The sequence below is a fragment of the Protopterus annectens genome, chromosome 14.part0 (genome assembly GCF_019279795.1).
Source record: "Protopterus annectens isolate FY-2018-M chromosome 14.part0, PAN1.0, whole genome shotgun sequence".
Lineage (NCBI taxonomy): Eukaryota > Metazoa > Chordata > Ceratodontiformes > Protopteridae > Protopterus > Protopterus annectens.
Genome location: NC_056748.1, coordinates 846200923 through 846218485, shown reverse-complemented (window position 1 = coordinate 846218485; position 17563 = coordinate 846200923). Strand labels below are relative to the sequence as shown.

At 36.6% G+C, this 17563-nt stretch overlaps 1 protein-coding gene across 3 annotated transcripts in view; it reads right to left on the bottom strand.

The window, feature by feature from the left end:
* Positions 1-17563, bottom strand: part of GRID1 (glutamate ionotropic receptor delta type subunit 1) — a 2576795-nt gene that overhangs the window by 912399 nt on the left and 1646833 nt on the right. For all 3 annotated transcript variants that reach the window (XM_044056599.1, XM_044056600.1, XM_044056598.1), the window contains exon 3: positions 11659-11712. In XM_044056599.1, the coding sequence (XP_043912534.1) occupies positions 11659-11712 (54 nt within the window). The remainder of the gene's footprint in view (positions 1-11658; positions 11713-17563) is intronic.

Below are 17563 nucleotides of genomic sequence, written 5' to 3'. Positions count from 1 at the left end.
TGGTGCGCATCACTTGCATGTCTATTACTCTTTGGATGTAACACCTACTGCTTCCTCTAGGTGTCACTGATGTAGTTTATAGGTTCATAGATTAGTACTAGGCTAAGTGCCCTTGTTGGCCATTTTAAGCCTAGCCAGTTGCCCCATGTGAGAATCAAACCCTGCACCTTGTGTCTGTAAGGTAAGCAGCTTAACCATTATGCCAACCTCCCACCCCTCAGTGTAGCAGATTTACCTCCCTCTATCTCCAAGATAACTCAGACAGTGTCAGCTGCTAACTCCCACATTCTGCCAGCTCCCTCAGTATCCATGCTGCTAGTCAAAGTTTCATCTGAGTCTAGTCTAGGACTTAATGCCTCTATTCACCGATTTTATTTATTTATCTTTGTTTACTGGGAAAGTCCGACTGGGTAATAACCCAGTTTCAGTGGAGGCTCAGGGAAAAAAGCTCCATTTGCTTACATTGCATTATACTAAGCTCCAGTCAACCACAGAGTAGTTTGATTTCTATTTACATTTATACACAAACAGTAGTTACATTTATACATATACATTCCAAGATTTTACAGAAGTGGAAGTTACTAATGAGAAAACACACGTGCAACTTAGTGGATTGTACAGGCAGCAGTTATGTATAAAAAGAACGTTATACTTAAGGAGAGGATTTGAATAGTATTGTACAGTGAAGAAGTTTTAACCCTGTGATAAGCATGTACAGAACAAGGATTGGTTAAGATGTTGTTTGAGCGGTGGTTTAAAACTACTGAGTTTGTCGGAGAGTTTTATTTGCATGGGGATACTACTCTAGAATTTAGAAATCCATTGGGAGTAGGGCAAGTCTCCTGCAACATTATTTGACTTATTTGCAATTAATAAGAATTTGTTACTGGAACGGAGGTCCTTTGCTGAACAATAAGGTAGTAATAATGTATAGCGCATGTCATTTTTTTCTGGATAAGGAATGAGTTTGTGGGCTATAGTCATTTGTGAATATGTTAGACAATTTTGCAGTTCAAGCCAGCTTAATTGCTTAAAGCTAAGACAATGGTGGGTCCTATGAGGGAGACTGGTAGCAAAGTTAGCTATTTTATTGTAGCAGGAGGCAAGTTTCTTTCTCTGAGTATTGTTTATGTTTGTCAGGATAGGAGCAGCACATAAGAGAGGTGGCAATAAGAAGGTGGTGGCTAGATTTTTCCTTGCAGTATCTATAAGGAATCCATTCATCCTATAAAGAGAGCGTAGTTTCTGCTGTGTAGATTTAGTGGTGTGCAGCACATTCTGATCATATTTCAGTTTGTCATCTATTATAGCACCTAGAAGTGTACTGTGAGTTGCAATTTCAATGACAGGATTATTTGCTGACTTTATGGTAAAATATTTTGACATTGGCAACTTTTTGAGGTGAAAAGCATTAACTTACATTTCTTGGGGTTGAGTAGGAGGTTTGATTCTTTGAACCAGATTTCTACATAGAAGAAAGATTTTTGAGTAATGTCTTGGAGCTTATTTATTGTTGAGGCCGCATATATTAATGATGAGTTATCTGCATACTGAGCTAAACTAGCATGGAGAGTGGAGGTGTGGAGGTCATCAATAAATATATTAAATAGGAGAATCCCAGGATAGAGGCCTAAGGGACATCTGTATACCTGGTTGAAAGGATGAGCTAGTTTGTTGCCATTTAATGGCTTTTTGCCTTCCAGATATGTAACTAAGGAACCACAAGGAGTATTGTGAATGTCTTTTGAGAGCTGAATGAGCAGTTGCTGATGTGAGACAGTATCAGATGCCTTAGACAAGTGTAAGAACATGATGGACACAAGCAGACCCTTGTTTCTATTTTGGTTTATTATATTGGTAAAATATAATAAAAATATAATATATTTTATAATAATATAAATATATAATATTATATTGGTAAAATGTAGTTGAGCAGTAGTGGTGCTGTGCTGGGGCATAAAGGCATGTTGTGTTTCTGAGAGCAGGGTATTTGAGGTTAAGTAATGCATCAGCTGCATATGGATGCATTTCTCTAATATTTTGGACAGAGTGGAGATAATCACTGTCAGTCTGTTGTTATTAAACTCTGTAGATGTGCCACCTTTGTGCAGTGGTATGATGTAAGATTTTTTTCCACAGTGCCGGGATGTATCTTTGTACTATGAACCTATTAATTATTATGCAAACAGGGAAGGCTATGACTTCTGTAGCCATTTTTAGGTAGTCTGACTGTAGCTGGTCTACAGCTACAGAAGTAGTTTTTAGTTTAAGGAGCAACTTCCTTACGAGTAGGCACAGAACTAAAATTGAAAAGCTGTGGGTTGCTTTGACTGGACGGGGTAGAGTGAATGGAACAGATGTGTTAGTGTCTAAGAGATAAAACTGACTTTATAAAGTAGGAATTAAAATGTGCAGGGATACAGTCTGTCATATTGTCTGTTTTTAGAGAGGGACTAGTGCTCTTGCCAGGGTGCAGTAGTTTAGTTAGTGATGACCAGAAATGTTTTGCCTTGTTTATATCTTTTTCTTGTAGGTTATTGTAGGTTAGTATAGTATATTTGCTTATCCTGTTTGACATGGAATTTTGCAAGGTTTCTAAGATGTCAAAATTGCTGAAAGGCATTTTGAGTTCTATTTTTATACTAGTTCTTTTCCAGGTGTTATCCTTTTTTATCATGATTTTATTTCCTTTGCCAGCCATGGTGCTGGGTTGCACTTTACCCTTTTATTACATACTGGTGCTTGATTATTTAAGGTCTGTAAGAATACATTATTAAAGTGTTCTAAAGCAGTAGATAGTGGCATTGTTCTAAGTACATTCCGGTTATGCTTTTTTAGTGTTTCATTGCAGAAATTGGTTGTATTTCATATATGATTGTAGATAATATGTTTATCTTGGATATTGTGAGATCTAATAGCATACGCTGATATGTGGTCACTTATGCTATCTGAGACGCAGCCTACTTTGTCTGGTTTGTTTGTAAGAATCAAATGCAATGTTAAGTGTCTCAGTGAAGTTTATTGATTCTAGTGGGTGAGGTTATTAATTGTCTGAAGCTGAACAAGCTTATGGACTCAGTGGGGGTAGTGGAATTTATGAGTTGCTAGTCTATATTTAAATCTCCAAGTATTATAGTGCCATGGTTAATTTGTTGGGATATCCAATACAGGATGCTTTCAGCAGTAACATTATTCCCTGGTGGTATATAAATTGCTGTTAAACATATAGTTTTCCTATTGTTGATTTTTAGGAGTGTTATTAGTAGCTCATCATCTTTAAATGTGGGTTTTTCCTGTGGAAGTAGGTTAATGGTTAGTGTATTTTTATAGATGATTGCTACACCACCTGCACCCTTGTTTTGTCTGTCATGCTTGAGTATATTATATCCTGGGAGGGGGGTCTCATTTTGCCTTATTTCTTTTTTTAACCAGGTTTCATTAACTATGACTACATCAGGAGTGTATGTGGCAAGATAGCATGTATGCCAATGATTTTATTGCACATACTTCTTTGGTTCATATTTAGCAAGGTGAGTTTGGATTCTATTTGTATTAGGTGAGTGGTTTATTTTTGGGTTAGAAGTGAAGGCTTTATAAACAGTGAGATCAGGTTGCTAATTTTTTGAACTGATATTTTAGAGAGGGAAGAGTGTGGCCAGTTATATTTTGGTCTTGATTTGATATTTAATTGTACATTTGGATGCATGGTTTTAATGATATTTATAGAAATGTCAACCAGATGTGGTTTGTTTGTAGAAATAGGGTGTTATGGAGAAAGAAGGGCTGGGTAGATGTTGATATTTTTTGTGAGGACTGGTTGAAGTCTTAAGTATTTGAAGGAAGTGGATTGATAATTGATGAGAAAGGCTAGCAGAGTGAGGAGAAATAGTAAAATAATCTAACTTAGGGGCATCTTATTTGACTTGGGTTTTATCTTTGTTGTGAATTAGGATAAAAAATGTTAGGAGGGTAGTGGGTTGGTTGCAGAGATTTAATTTGATAGTTACAGGAGGCAAGGATTAAGACAATTTGTGAGAGAGTGGTAAATTACAGTGGGTGTTACTACTAGCAGTGATACATTAATGGGGGGGGGGGTCCTACAAAATGTTGTCTCGTTTACTGACAACATTATCTTGATTCTGAAACTTACTCATAATCTTAGATAACATCATGAGTGAGCTTTCAGAGTGAAATCCAAATAATTATTTATTACTTTCTTTATTTATTTAACATTTGTTGACTGGGAAAGCCCAGTTAGGACAGAGCCTATTGTCAGCGGAGGCCTGGAGAGAAATGCTCCACATGCATGTCTTTGGAATGTGGGAGGAAACCCTCATAAATGCAGGGAGGACATGCAGACTCCACACAGAAGGCACCCCAGCTAAGAATCGAACTGGAGAATCTCTTGCTGTGAGGCAAGTTTTGATAAAAAGTTGTACAAAATCTGGGGAGCAATGCGGGTGAGTCTGAAAACAGTAAAATACCTTAAAACATTGTTTATTCCAGAACAATTTATTTTATTGGATTGTTTTTCTAAGTTAAAAAACTAATTTACACTTTACATTCAATGCATGTGATGCAGAAATAGAATCTGTAAATCATGTGTTTTTAGTAAATATTTTGTAATATAGCTGATAAAACTCAGATGAGGCAGATGTACTATACTGGGCACTGTTAGTTTACTTTAAAAGATATCAGGTTAAAATAGACTACAGAGGAGTCTGTCGGCTTTATTCAAACATATGGAGAGAGATTTAATGTGACAACATGCAAATAATTGACACGATTTCTTAAAGTTTTTAGTCCCACAGTCCGAGTTACTTCAACCAGGAAGGAAGAACTTCAGAAACATGGTGGAATGAATCCATAGTCAGGAATTTGCTGTAATGGATGAGACACACTTATCTTATCCATGTTAAAGTTCAGCTCTTTTAGCTGTCTTTTGCAGTTACTGTTTTCTAGCTGATATCTCATGTAGGAACACAGCACTGAGGGATTCTTGCAAGTGTATTGCCAAAATGAGAACCATCAGCCAAACAGATGGACATCCACTAAAATGGCATTATTCCTAACTGATAAAATGCTAAACCAGCTAAAACTGTAAAGGCCAAACCGCATCCTATTTGCTTATCGTAACACGATGGAACAGAGAGAGATAACTTATAAACAAAGACATTGGTAATCTCCAAACTCTGGACCCTACCCAGTTCAGGTTTGTAAAAGGCAGATCATGTCTCCTAAACTTGACTGACTTCTTTGAAGCAGTCACCAAAGCCGTAAATGAGGGTAAGGTGGTTCACACAGCCTATCTAGATCTTGCCAAGGCTTTTGACACCACCCCCCACTCTGGAATTATAGATAAACTCACTAAACTAGGTATAAATCCCTATATCACAAGATGGTTGCCAACTGGCTCATTGACAGAATCCACACTGTGAAAGTAGCAGACTCCAAATCCGACTTCAGACCAGTGACAAGTGGAGTACCACAGGGTTCCGTCCTGGGTCCTCTCCTGTTTGGTATCTACTTTTCTGAAGTACAGGCTAACACAGAAGGTCTGTGGCTAATGAAGGAGCCATAATTGAAACTCCTAACGATGTGGACATCATACAAAAGGGCCTCACTGAGACAGATGCCTGGTGTCAAAGCCATGGCCTCAAGCTCAATGCCAAAAAGTGCATTGTCACCCCTTTTCTAAAATCTCTGTACCCATGAGCTACCACATAGGTGGTAGTCTACTTAACACCGAACATGTGATAAGAGACCTTGGGACACAGGTGGGCAGTATCACATTGCCACAGTAGTCAGGAAATCCTTCTACGTGGCACACCTCATCACTAAAGGTTTGTCATCCCGGAAAAAAGAGGTCATTGTTCCCCTCTACTCATCACTCATTAGACCCATTATAGAGTACAATGCCCCTTTTGGTATGTACCTCACAAGACATCTACAACAACTGGAAAGAATGCAGAAATACCTCACAAAGAGGATTACCAGCCTCAAACAGATGCCCTATGCAGACCTTCTCAAAAAACTTCAGCTTTACTCCGTTGCATATCGCCTACACAGAGGCGATCTCTGCCTAACATACAAAGCTATGTCAAATCCAGAGCTGTTGGACATGCTCCACTTAAAGAAATCCCAATCCCTCCGAGCTACACACTCTAGGGACCTAAACCTTGTCACCACAATAAAAAAAACATGCTGGAGGGATAGATTCCTGTCCCAGAGACTTGCCATACTTTGGAACAAACTACCTATCTATATCAAACAAAGGTCCTTATTAGCACTCTTTAAGAAAAATCTTGATGATTGGATGGGAAATAGGAAATTCACCCCAGGGATCACCTCAGTGGCTGTGCTCAACAGGGGTACAGGAAAATAATTTTCTTGCGTGGCGAAAGCCAGGGTACCTTTTTGGCTAGGCTTGTATAGGCCCTAGGGACGATAGCCTAGTACCTACTTATGAACCTATGAACCTATAAATTACCAGTCAGAATCCGCACAATGTCTTGGAACAAGTGCAAGACAGCTGTCATAAAGAGAAAATCTTAGCATTTCCTGAATATCTATTCTACTCTTCTTTCAAAATCAAATTTTGACTAAAATGAATTAACCAGTCAACTGCTGGAGTAGCATTAGCATTTGCTCACCATCTGAGTTTACTAATTTACTTATGAATCATATATAAATGCTGGGGAAGAGTTACTAATGAATCCTATACAAATGTTAAGGAAGAGTTTGACTATTTGTCATGACTGCAGTTGTTACACTGAATAAGCTAGTAAAGATTCAACCATGACTCCTCCAGCTATATCTCAACTAGAAGGTAATGAATCCTGCTATTCACAGCCATTCCTTGTGCTGCAGACATGCAATGTCTAAACAGTCTGCAAAGATATACATGAATGGGAAATAATGGCTGTCCTACCGCTACCTGACTATCCCAAACCATATACTTCACTACAAATTCAAAATGAATCATGTTAACTTTGATCACATATGGATCCTTGGGAAAAATGCTCCATTTTGGTAATGTCTATTTATTATTTATTTATTTGTTACAGTTTGATGGCCAGGGAAGTCCACTAAGCCAAGAAAAGCCCATTTTCAATGGAGGCCTGGGGAAAAAAAAGCTCCATGGGTGATACAATACAGTATATGAGTTCTTTGACAATTACATAGAAAATATAATCATGAATATCAAGAAATGTATATACAATATTAATAAAATAGTGCAAAGTAGTAAAATATGAAGTACAAAGTATGAAAGTAATTATGTTTGAATACAGAGTGGCTTGAGTGGCAGTGGAGCAAAACGAAATACATGTTCAGGCTGTAGCACTTTAACATTTGGAGAATAAGAACTTTTTTTTTAGCTTAATTTACAGAAGTAGATGGAAGTAGAGGAAGATATAGCAGAAGATAAGTATGTCTAGAAGAAGTTTTGTAGAGGAGCTAGACATTTAGTTGAGTGTAAGGTTGCAAGGCAGAGAGAAGAGGGGGCTGCTGAAATGAACGGTAGTGGGGGGACTGAAGTAGGAGATGAACAGGAGCATATCCAATTTGATGACAGGTAAGAGTGTAGTAAGGATATGAAGCTGGTGTGGGTAGGGTTGTGGTTAGTCTACTGAAGCAATAACCAAAATTATTTATAAAACAGACTATATGAAGGTTAAAAATATATTTGCAGAAGTATGGGCAAACAGTTCACTGTCATTGGAAAACCAGTTAAGGCAAACTATGGCAAAACCAGTGGCATAGTCATGGTAAAAAATGTAATTCACTAATGCACTGATTTTCAAGGATAATAAATAAAGATAAATAAGTCAAATAAATAAAAAGTAGGTTAGAACTTTGTTTTACAGGTAGCTATTAATCTTTCATCATCCCCATTTATTATCCTGCCTTCCATTGTGACTTATACTGTATTTCCACTGTTCCCTTCATATCCTTGCTAGCTTTACCTTCTTAAAATCATAATCAAAATGATAAATAACTTCTTTGTAAAATATAGCTACATGTACACTAAAACTAGTAATATGAAAACCATAGCTTACAGTCTGCTGTGAGGTATTTTTGTCCAAAAATGACTGTATGAGAGTTTGCATGTATGCCTGCAATGAAAATAATAAAAGCAGGATTTTTACAAAGCATGCTGGGAACTACCTAATCTAGTAGCAACTCCTTCAAGATGTGGCATTGAAGGTTTTTTTTTAGCTTTATTTTCAATGATGTCATAATTAAATGCATGGTTTTCTCTGACGATACTGCAAATGAATAAAAAAAGTGACCATTAAAACGAATTAACATTTTTTTATAAAAATAGTTAAGGTGAAAGTTACCTTTTCAAGAGGCATTGTATGACGGATGATGGACTATGTTACATATGGTACTGATGATGCCTTTAAAATGTAATTTTAAGTTTAAATTTGCATGTATCAGTGTGCATCGAGGAAAACAAGTTTGTCATACAAAGACACATCTATTCATTGATCTCATATAATAAAATCTGTTTTCTGAAGCTCACGAGTAATATAAAGTTCACTTATTACTTGAAGTACAATAAAATTGCAAGATACTAAAATTCTTGCCTGAAATTGCAGTCAACTAGTAATTTATATCAAGGCAATCACAAGGAGAAAAATCCATAAGCACTGATCAATATTTCCTGTCCATAAAAAGGTTAATGGCTTTCATGCTAAATATGTCAAGATGATGGCCGACTTTATCTTTTGTCCTGTGAATAACATGTTCATCCTGTCTTATCCTACGCTGCCATTCTTGATTAATGGAAACAAGTTTCCATAACATGTATGCTTAAAACGTAAAGTCTAACTTACTTAATCATCATGGATACATAACTACATTCCTTCCTTTAATTAACATACTAAAAAGTACACAATTGTTTATGAAGCAGTATTTATATATGATTATGTACATCAATGATTATACATCATTGCCAGCTCACATTATCAACAAGAAAAAAATATGCTTCTTTTCATGTAATAGTCATTTCGTCAACACAACATTTTGTCAACCACATTTCACTGAAAATTTCATACACACTAAATATGTCTACAAAAGCATTTTTGCTGGGGAAAAGCCACCCTGCACCTCTCGCCACCTCCTTAACATAAATATGCTAACTCCATAGATACAACTGCAGAGGAAAAAGAATACTCATGCTCAGAATCACTGCTGGAGCACATGTATGAACTTGTAGAGATGGTGGCATGACATAGAGGGAATTATCATGGTAAAAATATCAATCGGCATTAATTTGTATTGGAATTCCCATCCTCTAAACTACAACAGCAGTCATTTTCTATAACATTACACACTTGTCAGTCAGATGCACATCAATGCAAACGTAATGATGATTAAATGCATTTCAGATAAAATTAATCACACTTTTTTGTCAATAAAGTGAACTACCGATCAAACAAATGGAACCTGTATTATATATTTGTGTGTGCGTGTGTGTGTGTGTGTATGTGTGTGTGTGTTTGTGTGAATATATATATATATATATATATATATATATATATATGGATTCGTATCACTTCACTGAAAGACCATTTCACTGACACCCCATTTCACTGAGACCAAATCACCTAAAGTTCATTTCACCGAAAACTCATTCCACTGACAAGTAGTACTCTAAGCCAAGTCAAAGGTATATGTCCTATTCTCCACTGTAGTGTGATCCTGGTGTTAGTATATATAGTTAGGGGGGGGTGGGGGGAGGGTGTGCGGGGCATTGCCACCCACCTAGTTAGGTTTTACAAAATCATGTAAAACTAAACCAGACAACAGAAAACTAAATTAAGTGGGGGCTAAGCTCTCCACACTCCCCAATGTGGGGGGCTATGCCCCCCACACCCCCCCTAACTATATATACTAACACCAGGATCACACTACAGTGGGGAAAAGGACATATACCTTTGACTTGCCTTACATTGCTACTTGTCAGTGAAATGAATTTTAGGTGAAATGAACTTTAGGTGATTTGGTCTCAGTGAAATGGGTGTCAGTGAAATGTTCTTTCAGTGAAGTGATATGAATCCATATATATATATATATATATATATATATATATATATATATATATGTGTGTGTGTGTGTGTGTGTGTGTGTGTGTGTGTGTGTATAGATGAAGAGAACAGAGAGCTCGATATACATATGGAATATTTATTTAATTCAGCTATATCAGCTTATAACAGTGAAAATTATTGCAAAGAGGAGTGTATAACACTGAAAAGAATATTGTTAACAGTGACAGTGTAAACTATGTGAGGCTAATATCCAGAAATACAATAACAACTAAAATTCAAACTGCACTGATATTACAAATAAAGATGGAACAAAATCAAAGAGAAACAAATTTTACAACTTAAGAAATATAGTATTATAGTATGTTCAATAAAGATGTGTTATGGTTGCTACAGCTTAATAACCTGTCAAAAATGTACTTTTATAGGCAAATCAGATTTAACCGGTTGCATACGCAGTGACTGAGTCAATCTTTGATTCAATTAATCATAAATGCATTATAACTAAGCAACGCTCATTGCATAAGCACTGATCCATTTAAATGGATCACTATATAAGAAAGAAATCCTATATTCTAAACTTGCAATGCACAGTTTTAAAAATGTACAAGGTATTGAGTCTGGTCTCGCAAGCCTCTACCACAGCACTCCTGCTATTCTCTGTATCCCCCCCCCCCCCATCTTGCACACTGAACCTTAAAGTTTAATTAGAAACAGGTGACCTGGTTATCTTGTGCCAAATTAAATGCAGAGTTTCTGTTAAGAATATTCTCGTACAGGACCTAATCCATGTTATGAAAGACTTTTAATAACTTAAAATGAACTATAAAAAGACAAAATGTATAATCATTCACACCGCTTGTAAGTTATACAAAGTCTAATAACTGTATGATGAGCTACTCTTGTGGTTCTACTAAGGAAAGGGCAGATACTTATAAATATGTAGTTCAGTCATTACACCTTAACTTAGCAATAATGTGCAATACTTATACAAGGAAAGAAAAAAAAAAGTTAATCCAGCTTGGACAAATGTGAAAACTCTCAACCTTCCTGGGATGTGATTCAGTAAATGCTATAGCCAATGGAATCCTTTTACTCCTGCTGGATTATGAATTTCTTCTGCTACTAACTCCATGACATAAAAAATGGGTTGTATGTCTAGTACCATCAAATGCTATCTGCTGTTTTATGCTACTATTACTCAAGCATAAACACTACTGTACTAATACCTAGTAGAGTATCCTATAGATCTTTTTGTGAATGACCTGAGTAATTTCTCTCCATACTAATATTTAAACTGCAAAATTATGGACATGGTCCATTTAGCAGATAAGCTCAATATGATGGGATGCAAATATTCATTAATAACATCCTGACTGTTATCTTCTCTTGATCTGGAACTTAGAGCAACGGTTCCAGCCATCTTTTTTGCCTTTCCAACTAATACAGAAAAGCCTTTTTAGCATCACCATTTCAAAAGAACCCTAAAACACTTGTCATTCAACTTCAAGACCCAATGTAAATGCTTTCATTACTCCCACTAAAACTGTCTGAAGTTAAGAAAGGAAGGCATTTTATATTAAGTACTATGAGCATTACATACCTCATTTACGTAGACCCAGTGACTATCCTTTGAAGCAAGATTGGTTTCAACAGCCTACAGAAACAAAAAATAATAATTTTAGTATGGCGAAGTGCGCACATTTGTAACTAGCTTCAATATTAGACTGACTAGGATGATGAATAGTTATTACTGCAATGCAGATCTGAAAAAAAAAACAGAAACACTATTCTTCCTTCTGTTATGCAAAATGGCAACATTCTAAAATCAAATTAGGAGATAAGAGGAATATATTTTGATAGCTGTCATTCAGTACAACTAAACGAATGCATCAGCAAAAATTATGACTCCCTTAAGTCTTTAGAACTAGATGTCATTTTTAATAGCATTTTAATCAGATATTCCCATAATTTATATAACTGCAATCATTGCCTCAAGCATTATTGATGCCATGTGATTTATTTGCATTCTTTACTAAGAGGAATCTGAAAGCAGAGTTCCAGTCTATTTAAGCATGATAGGCCATAGATTCTTATTCGCTGATAACTATTGTCAGCATACTTTCTGAACAAAAGAAATGCACCACTTAGTAAAGATACTTATCTACAATTAAGTATATGTACAAATGCTGGTCTATTGGGTTAAGGAATACTCTGGGAACTAGAAAACGTATAGCAGATTGAACCAGTATGTGAAATGTAAGAAAACACATTTCACAGGACAAAATCATTAAATTATTTGCTACATTAGAAATGTGTATACATGACCAATTATAGCATATGTTTCTTTAGGAATTGCCAGAATTGTTATGATGCCACTAATTAAACAGCTTAATAAGTGTTCTAATATCTGTGTACTAGAGGAAGACATTTAAAGAACAAAAATACCAGACATATCAGAAAGTTGCAGTCATTTTAGTTTGGGTTCATAGTGCTGACAAAATGTCTTCACACACACTGCATAAAGAAATTTGTTTCTATATCGCAGTCAGCACTACAACACCAAGCACTGCAGTTAGGAGTCAGAGTGATAGTTAAGGAGTCTTCACGTGCAGCTGTCTGTTTCAGTACTGTACTACCAATCCTAACAATTAAGGAGAAAAGTGGAGTATAAACTCCATTCAGAAGAGATATTTTTCAGTGTCCTAGCTGGAATACCCATCCAAACATTGGGGTTCATCTTGAAGGATACAAGGGTATCATCCTTTAATACATGTAAGAAGGGGCAATTTGTTCCAGAGATGGGGAAAGCATTGCATAATATACCAGCCCCTGCACTGTATTTTATGTACATGATAGTGGAGATGTTAAATCTTTAAGGCTAGAGCTTTTGGACCTGTTTGTCTTAAGGAAATCCAATAGGTGAAGAATAGTTGGGTCCTAATAGCACTGAATGTAAGACATGGTTCCATGGAGGAGTCTATAAGAGACCAAGTACAGGGATGTGGCCCCAAGCCTGTCTTGGTCACCAAGAGTATTTAGACCACTAAACTCTTTTTAGTAGTAATCTCTGAGGCCTTTCTAGCTGTGTGATACATCTTGATAGGTGCATGCCAAAGGGGGCCTATTCAGATTTCAGCACAGTGGGACAATAGCATCTTTTGAGCTGGGTGGATATTAAATGTAATAAGTAGAATGACGTCCTGACTACTGATGCTGCTTGGTGGTAAATGGAGTGGGAGTTACTAACCAACGTGTCAAGATCCCTGGCAACTGTGTCTGTCTAGATGTGGGTACTATATATGCTGGTAGATTAGGGTTTTTAGCTGTTTACCAAATGTGGCAATACTGCATTTTTCTGCATTTAATTTTAGATCTTTTTCAGGGTACTTTAGGTAGGTATTTCACCAACAGGGGAGACTGGACAATGACACTCAGCTTACTGACATCAAAAAACTAAAAAAATCTCAGTTAGGCATAGATCTAGGTTTACAGTTTGGAGATCAAAGAAATATATATGCTAAAAACGAGTGAGCATTGTGGTACACCACTAGATACATTCTTACATTCTGTGGTGGCACCTGATACCTTGACTCCATGGAGCAAATGTGGAACTGGTATCAGGAGGAGGAAGTTAGACTGAGCCCACTACACGAAGGTAAGCAAAAGACCAGTGCAGGAAGTGAAACCAGCAATGGCATGGCTGAAATGATAATTTAGCAGATGAACAGAGATATCTCTCACTCAGAAGTAGTGGGACATAAATTTCACAAGGCAAAGTTGGAATGGGAAGCTGGTCGCAGACATAAAGGGGAGAATCTCAATTTCTAAATGAATATTTCAACTCAGTATTTAACAAGGAGAAGAACTGGAAGGTGCCATACTGGGAGGAAGCATGTACAAAATTGCAAGAAAAGTAGACAGATAACCTTATTAAGTGGAAGATGAAAGAGAGTGACTGTCTTAAATATGGACAATGCTCATATGTCAGAAGGGCTGCTCCCACAAGATACTCAAAAACTTGTCCAGAGCTTTGGCTAATTCAGTAAAAAGGTCATTAACTAGTACAAGATACTGTACAATGCTGGTTCTTCTGTCTGTGGAGGAGTAAAAAGTACTTGCGGGATTACAAATTAGTCAATCTGACATTACCAAAAATGAAGGATATGGAAGAAATCCAGACAGGAAGATTAGTTTCTTTGCAGAAAAAGGAAAAGTTGAGGTCAGCGATCTGCAATATTCATGACTGGAAGGAGCTGTCAGTCAAATATGATTCAATTTTATGACTAGGTTATGACTTTACTGACCAAGATTAAGACCTTGGACCCTTTACCTCATAGATCACTGCTAAATAAACTGCAGGGGGGAACATGAGACAGAATGTGAGGGCCTAGACAGAGACTTTGTTGAAGTACAGGAGACAGAGGAAGATGGTGGAATATGAGGTAAGAGATAATGCATACGATCAGTGAAATCTCTCAGCAGTCTACTTATACTAGGCCCCAAAGTATTCAAGTCTATTGTCTTAATAAAGTCTTAGGGAGCAAACAAAATGATAAACCTCTATGCAGATGATAGAAAGGGAACGGAGTGTCAAATAAGGTATATAATAGAGAAACTTGGAAATGATATCTATGTGGATAGAGAAAAGTGGCAGCTGATGTTCAGTGCAGACAAATGCAAGGTACTATATTTGGGCCACAAGCAAAGCGTGTAAGAAACCAGCTGCTGATAGTAGAACTGAAGCAGACAAGACCAGGAATGGAATGAGGAGTGGCTAACATAAAGATAATGGATCAAAAGTAAAAGTAAAAGACAGCAGTAACTGCTGCAGGCAAGGCAATGTGTTGTATCCTTTAGAGCTGGATTATATAACTATAGAAATAATTCTCCTTCCACACCAGACCTTGTTGAGACTATGCCTTATGTACTGTATGCAGATTTGGAGATCATACAAAAAGATTCTACAATAAACTATGTAGAGACAAGAGAAAACTTGCCAGGGGGAATGACACATATGGAGAAGAACAGTCGGAAGCAGAGGGTAAAAGAGCTGGGAATGTATTCCCTGGTGATTTAGCAAGAAAACAGGTATGATGTAGGATTACATATTAATGTTGGTGAAATATAAATAAATAACCTGAGGCTGAAGGATAGAAACAATGGAAAGACCACAAGAAGCAAACTGGAAGAACAAATAACCCTAGATTAAAAATGTTTTCCTAAGAAAAGGTGCCATATGAAGAGAAAAGCCAACTACAATGGATGGTGGAGATAGAAAAGTAAATGTTTCAAAATAATATGAGGGATGTGGAAATGGGTAATTGGGAGGGACAAAAGAATGAGACATTCAGTTATAAATGGATTATAAGGTTAGAATGACTAGGCACAATTTCTTCTTGCACCAACAAACATGTTTTCATTCTGTTATACCTTGTGTATCCTGCTCTAGATCATGTTCTGGGTCATTGTAAAGTCAGCCATGGACTATCGAAGTATATTAAAATATATGGAAGAAAACCAGTCCTAAACAGGCTCATCAGCCCATCATAAGTGAGGATACAGGAGCATGTGCCAAATACACAATCACATATACACACACACACACACACACACACACACACACACACACACACACACACACACACACACAGACACACACAGACACACACTTACAGAAATGAGGCTCACAAATGAAATGCAATTCCCCTTTTAATTACACTGATACAAGTATTAAACGCCTCCTATCACATTGCTACAACTGAATTATATTTATTGATGCTGGTCTTCTACATGAAAATGTACCCAAGGAATGTGATTCATCCTGCAAACACAGTTTTGGAAATGCTATTTTGTTCTGTTTGGAGAGATTCAGTGCCAAACAATTAATATCCTGAAGGCTTAGCTAATTTAAATGAGTCAAGGTTTGTACACTGTGTTTTCTTGGCAGAATGATGCATTATTACTGATACCCTAGTTCATGTCACAAGGGAAATCTACTCCCAGCAAATGCTTCATTCACAGGATTCCTTTATTGAGAAACAGTGCAGAACACAATATAGAAGACGGTAACACTGAGGAATAGTTAGTATGATGCATCTCCTTCATCTACAATCCAACAGCCAGTGATAGTAGTGGACAGGTGCATTGCAAAACTGAAGAAAGATAATTAAGAAGGAGCACCACAACCCATTCGCTTTCAGATGCCTAGTGAGATTCCACGAGTAACATAATTAGTCAGTAGACACTGAGCAAGCAGAATTGATTCATAAATGATAAGCAGAAACAAGCTTTCGTTAAAAATTTAATCATTTAAGGTGGCAGAAATTCATTGGGAAAATACTATCCTCTGATTCAGAAAATGTTAACTACATCAGAAATCACAGTGCTTTGGAATACATGGTTTTCCGTAACTTAGGATCAATTATTATGAATGAGCTTGCCTGCATTATAAAAATATAATCTTCAAGAAACTATTCACACAAAGTTTCATAATCATATCTGGAAGGAAAATAAATGCTTAAACTCCATGGGAATTACCTAACTGGTTCAGATTATCATTTTTCTATTTCATCACTCCAACCAATGACAATGCTGTATCCTTACAGTATACTTCTAATACCAACTTGTTATAACTTCCTTTAATTATTTTACCTCTATTCCCTCCCTATTCAATGCTCTGTACCTTTCCCACTTAAAACTATATTGCAATTCAGTCTTCCATTCAGTTTAAAGTCCTTTCTGATCATCCTCCTGTTGATGGTCTTCCTATTAGTTCTTTGCTGAAGGGAAGATGTTTTATGCAGTCTATGAATAGTAACAAAAGAAACCAGAGAAAGAAACTTAAGTTCATTAAGGTCTAGTGTTGCTAGACAACAGAGGGGCCCGGATTTCAAAAGACTGTCTCTCATTATAAATAACTTACTCTGGTGTAAATCTGCTTTATTGATAAAACTTAAACTGAGAGCAAGCCTTTTGGACACTGACTCCAGAGATATCACGGGCCACATTTCTAACTATTAGACTCGAGTGTTCTGCTAAGGAGGAATGCTCATTTAATTTACTAGTTTTACATATCTGCTAAATAGTTCATATTTAGTCTAATACTGCAGCTTTCTGATTTGTGCCATTTCTACGTAGAAGTACGTGGTTGATGGAACACATACAATCAAGTTCTTTTATCTTTATGAATAAATTCACTCTATTATTAGCTCACAGTAATTCAGAAATATTACTGCTAACTGACAACTGCAGATCTTTTACTAACAGAAGAAACTTTTTTTTTTTATCTAAGTAGAGCATCTGAGCCAGTATAAACATTTTAACTAATATAACCTTTTGGAAGAATGCTTGCACATATTAATTTAATTTTGTTAACCATGTAATTAGAATGTTCCAATGACCTTTATCAGTTACAAGATTAGAGTACAAGTCCAAAACACAACCCAAACTGTACAAGTTCCTACATTAAATAACATGTGCTTCATAAGTTCTGGATGTGGCCTTTC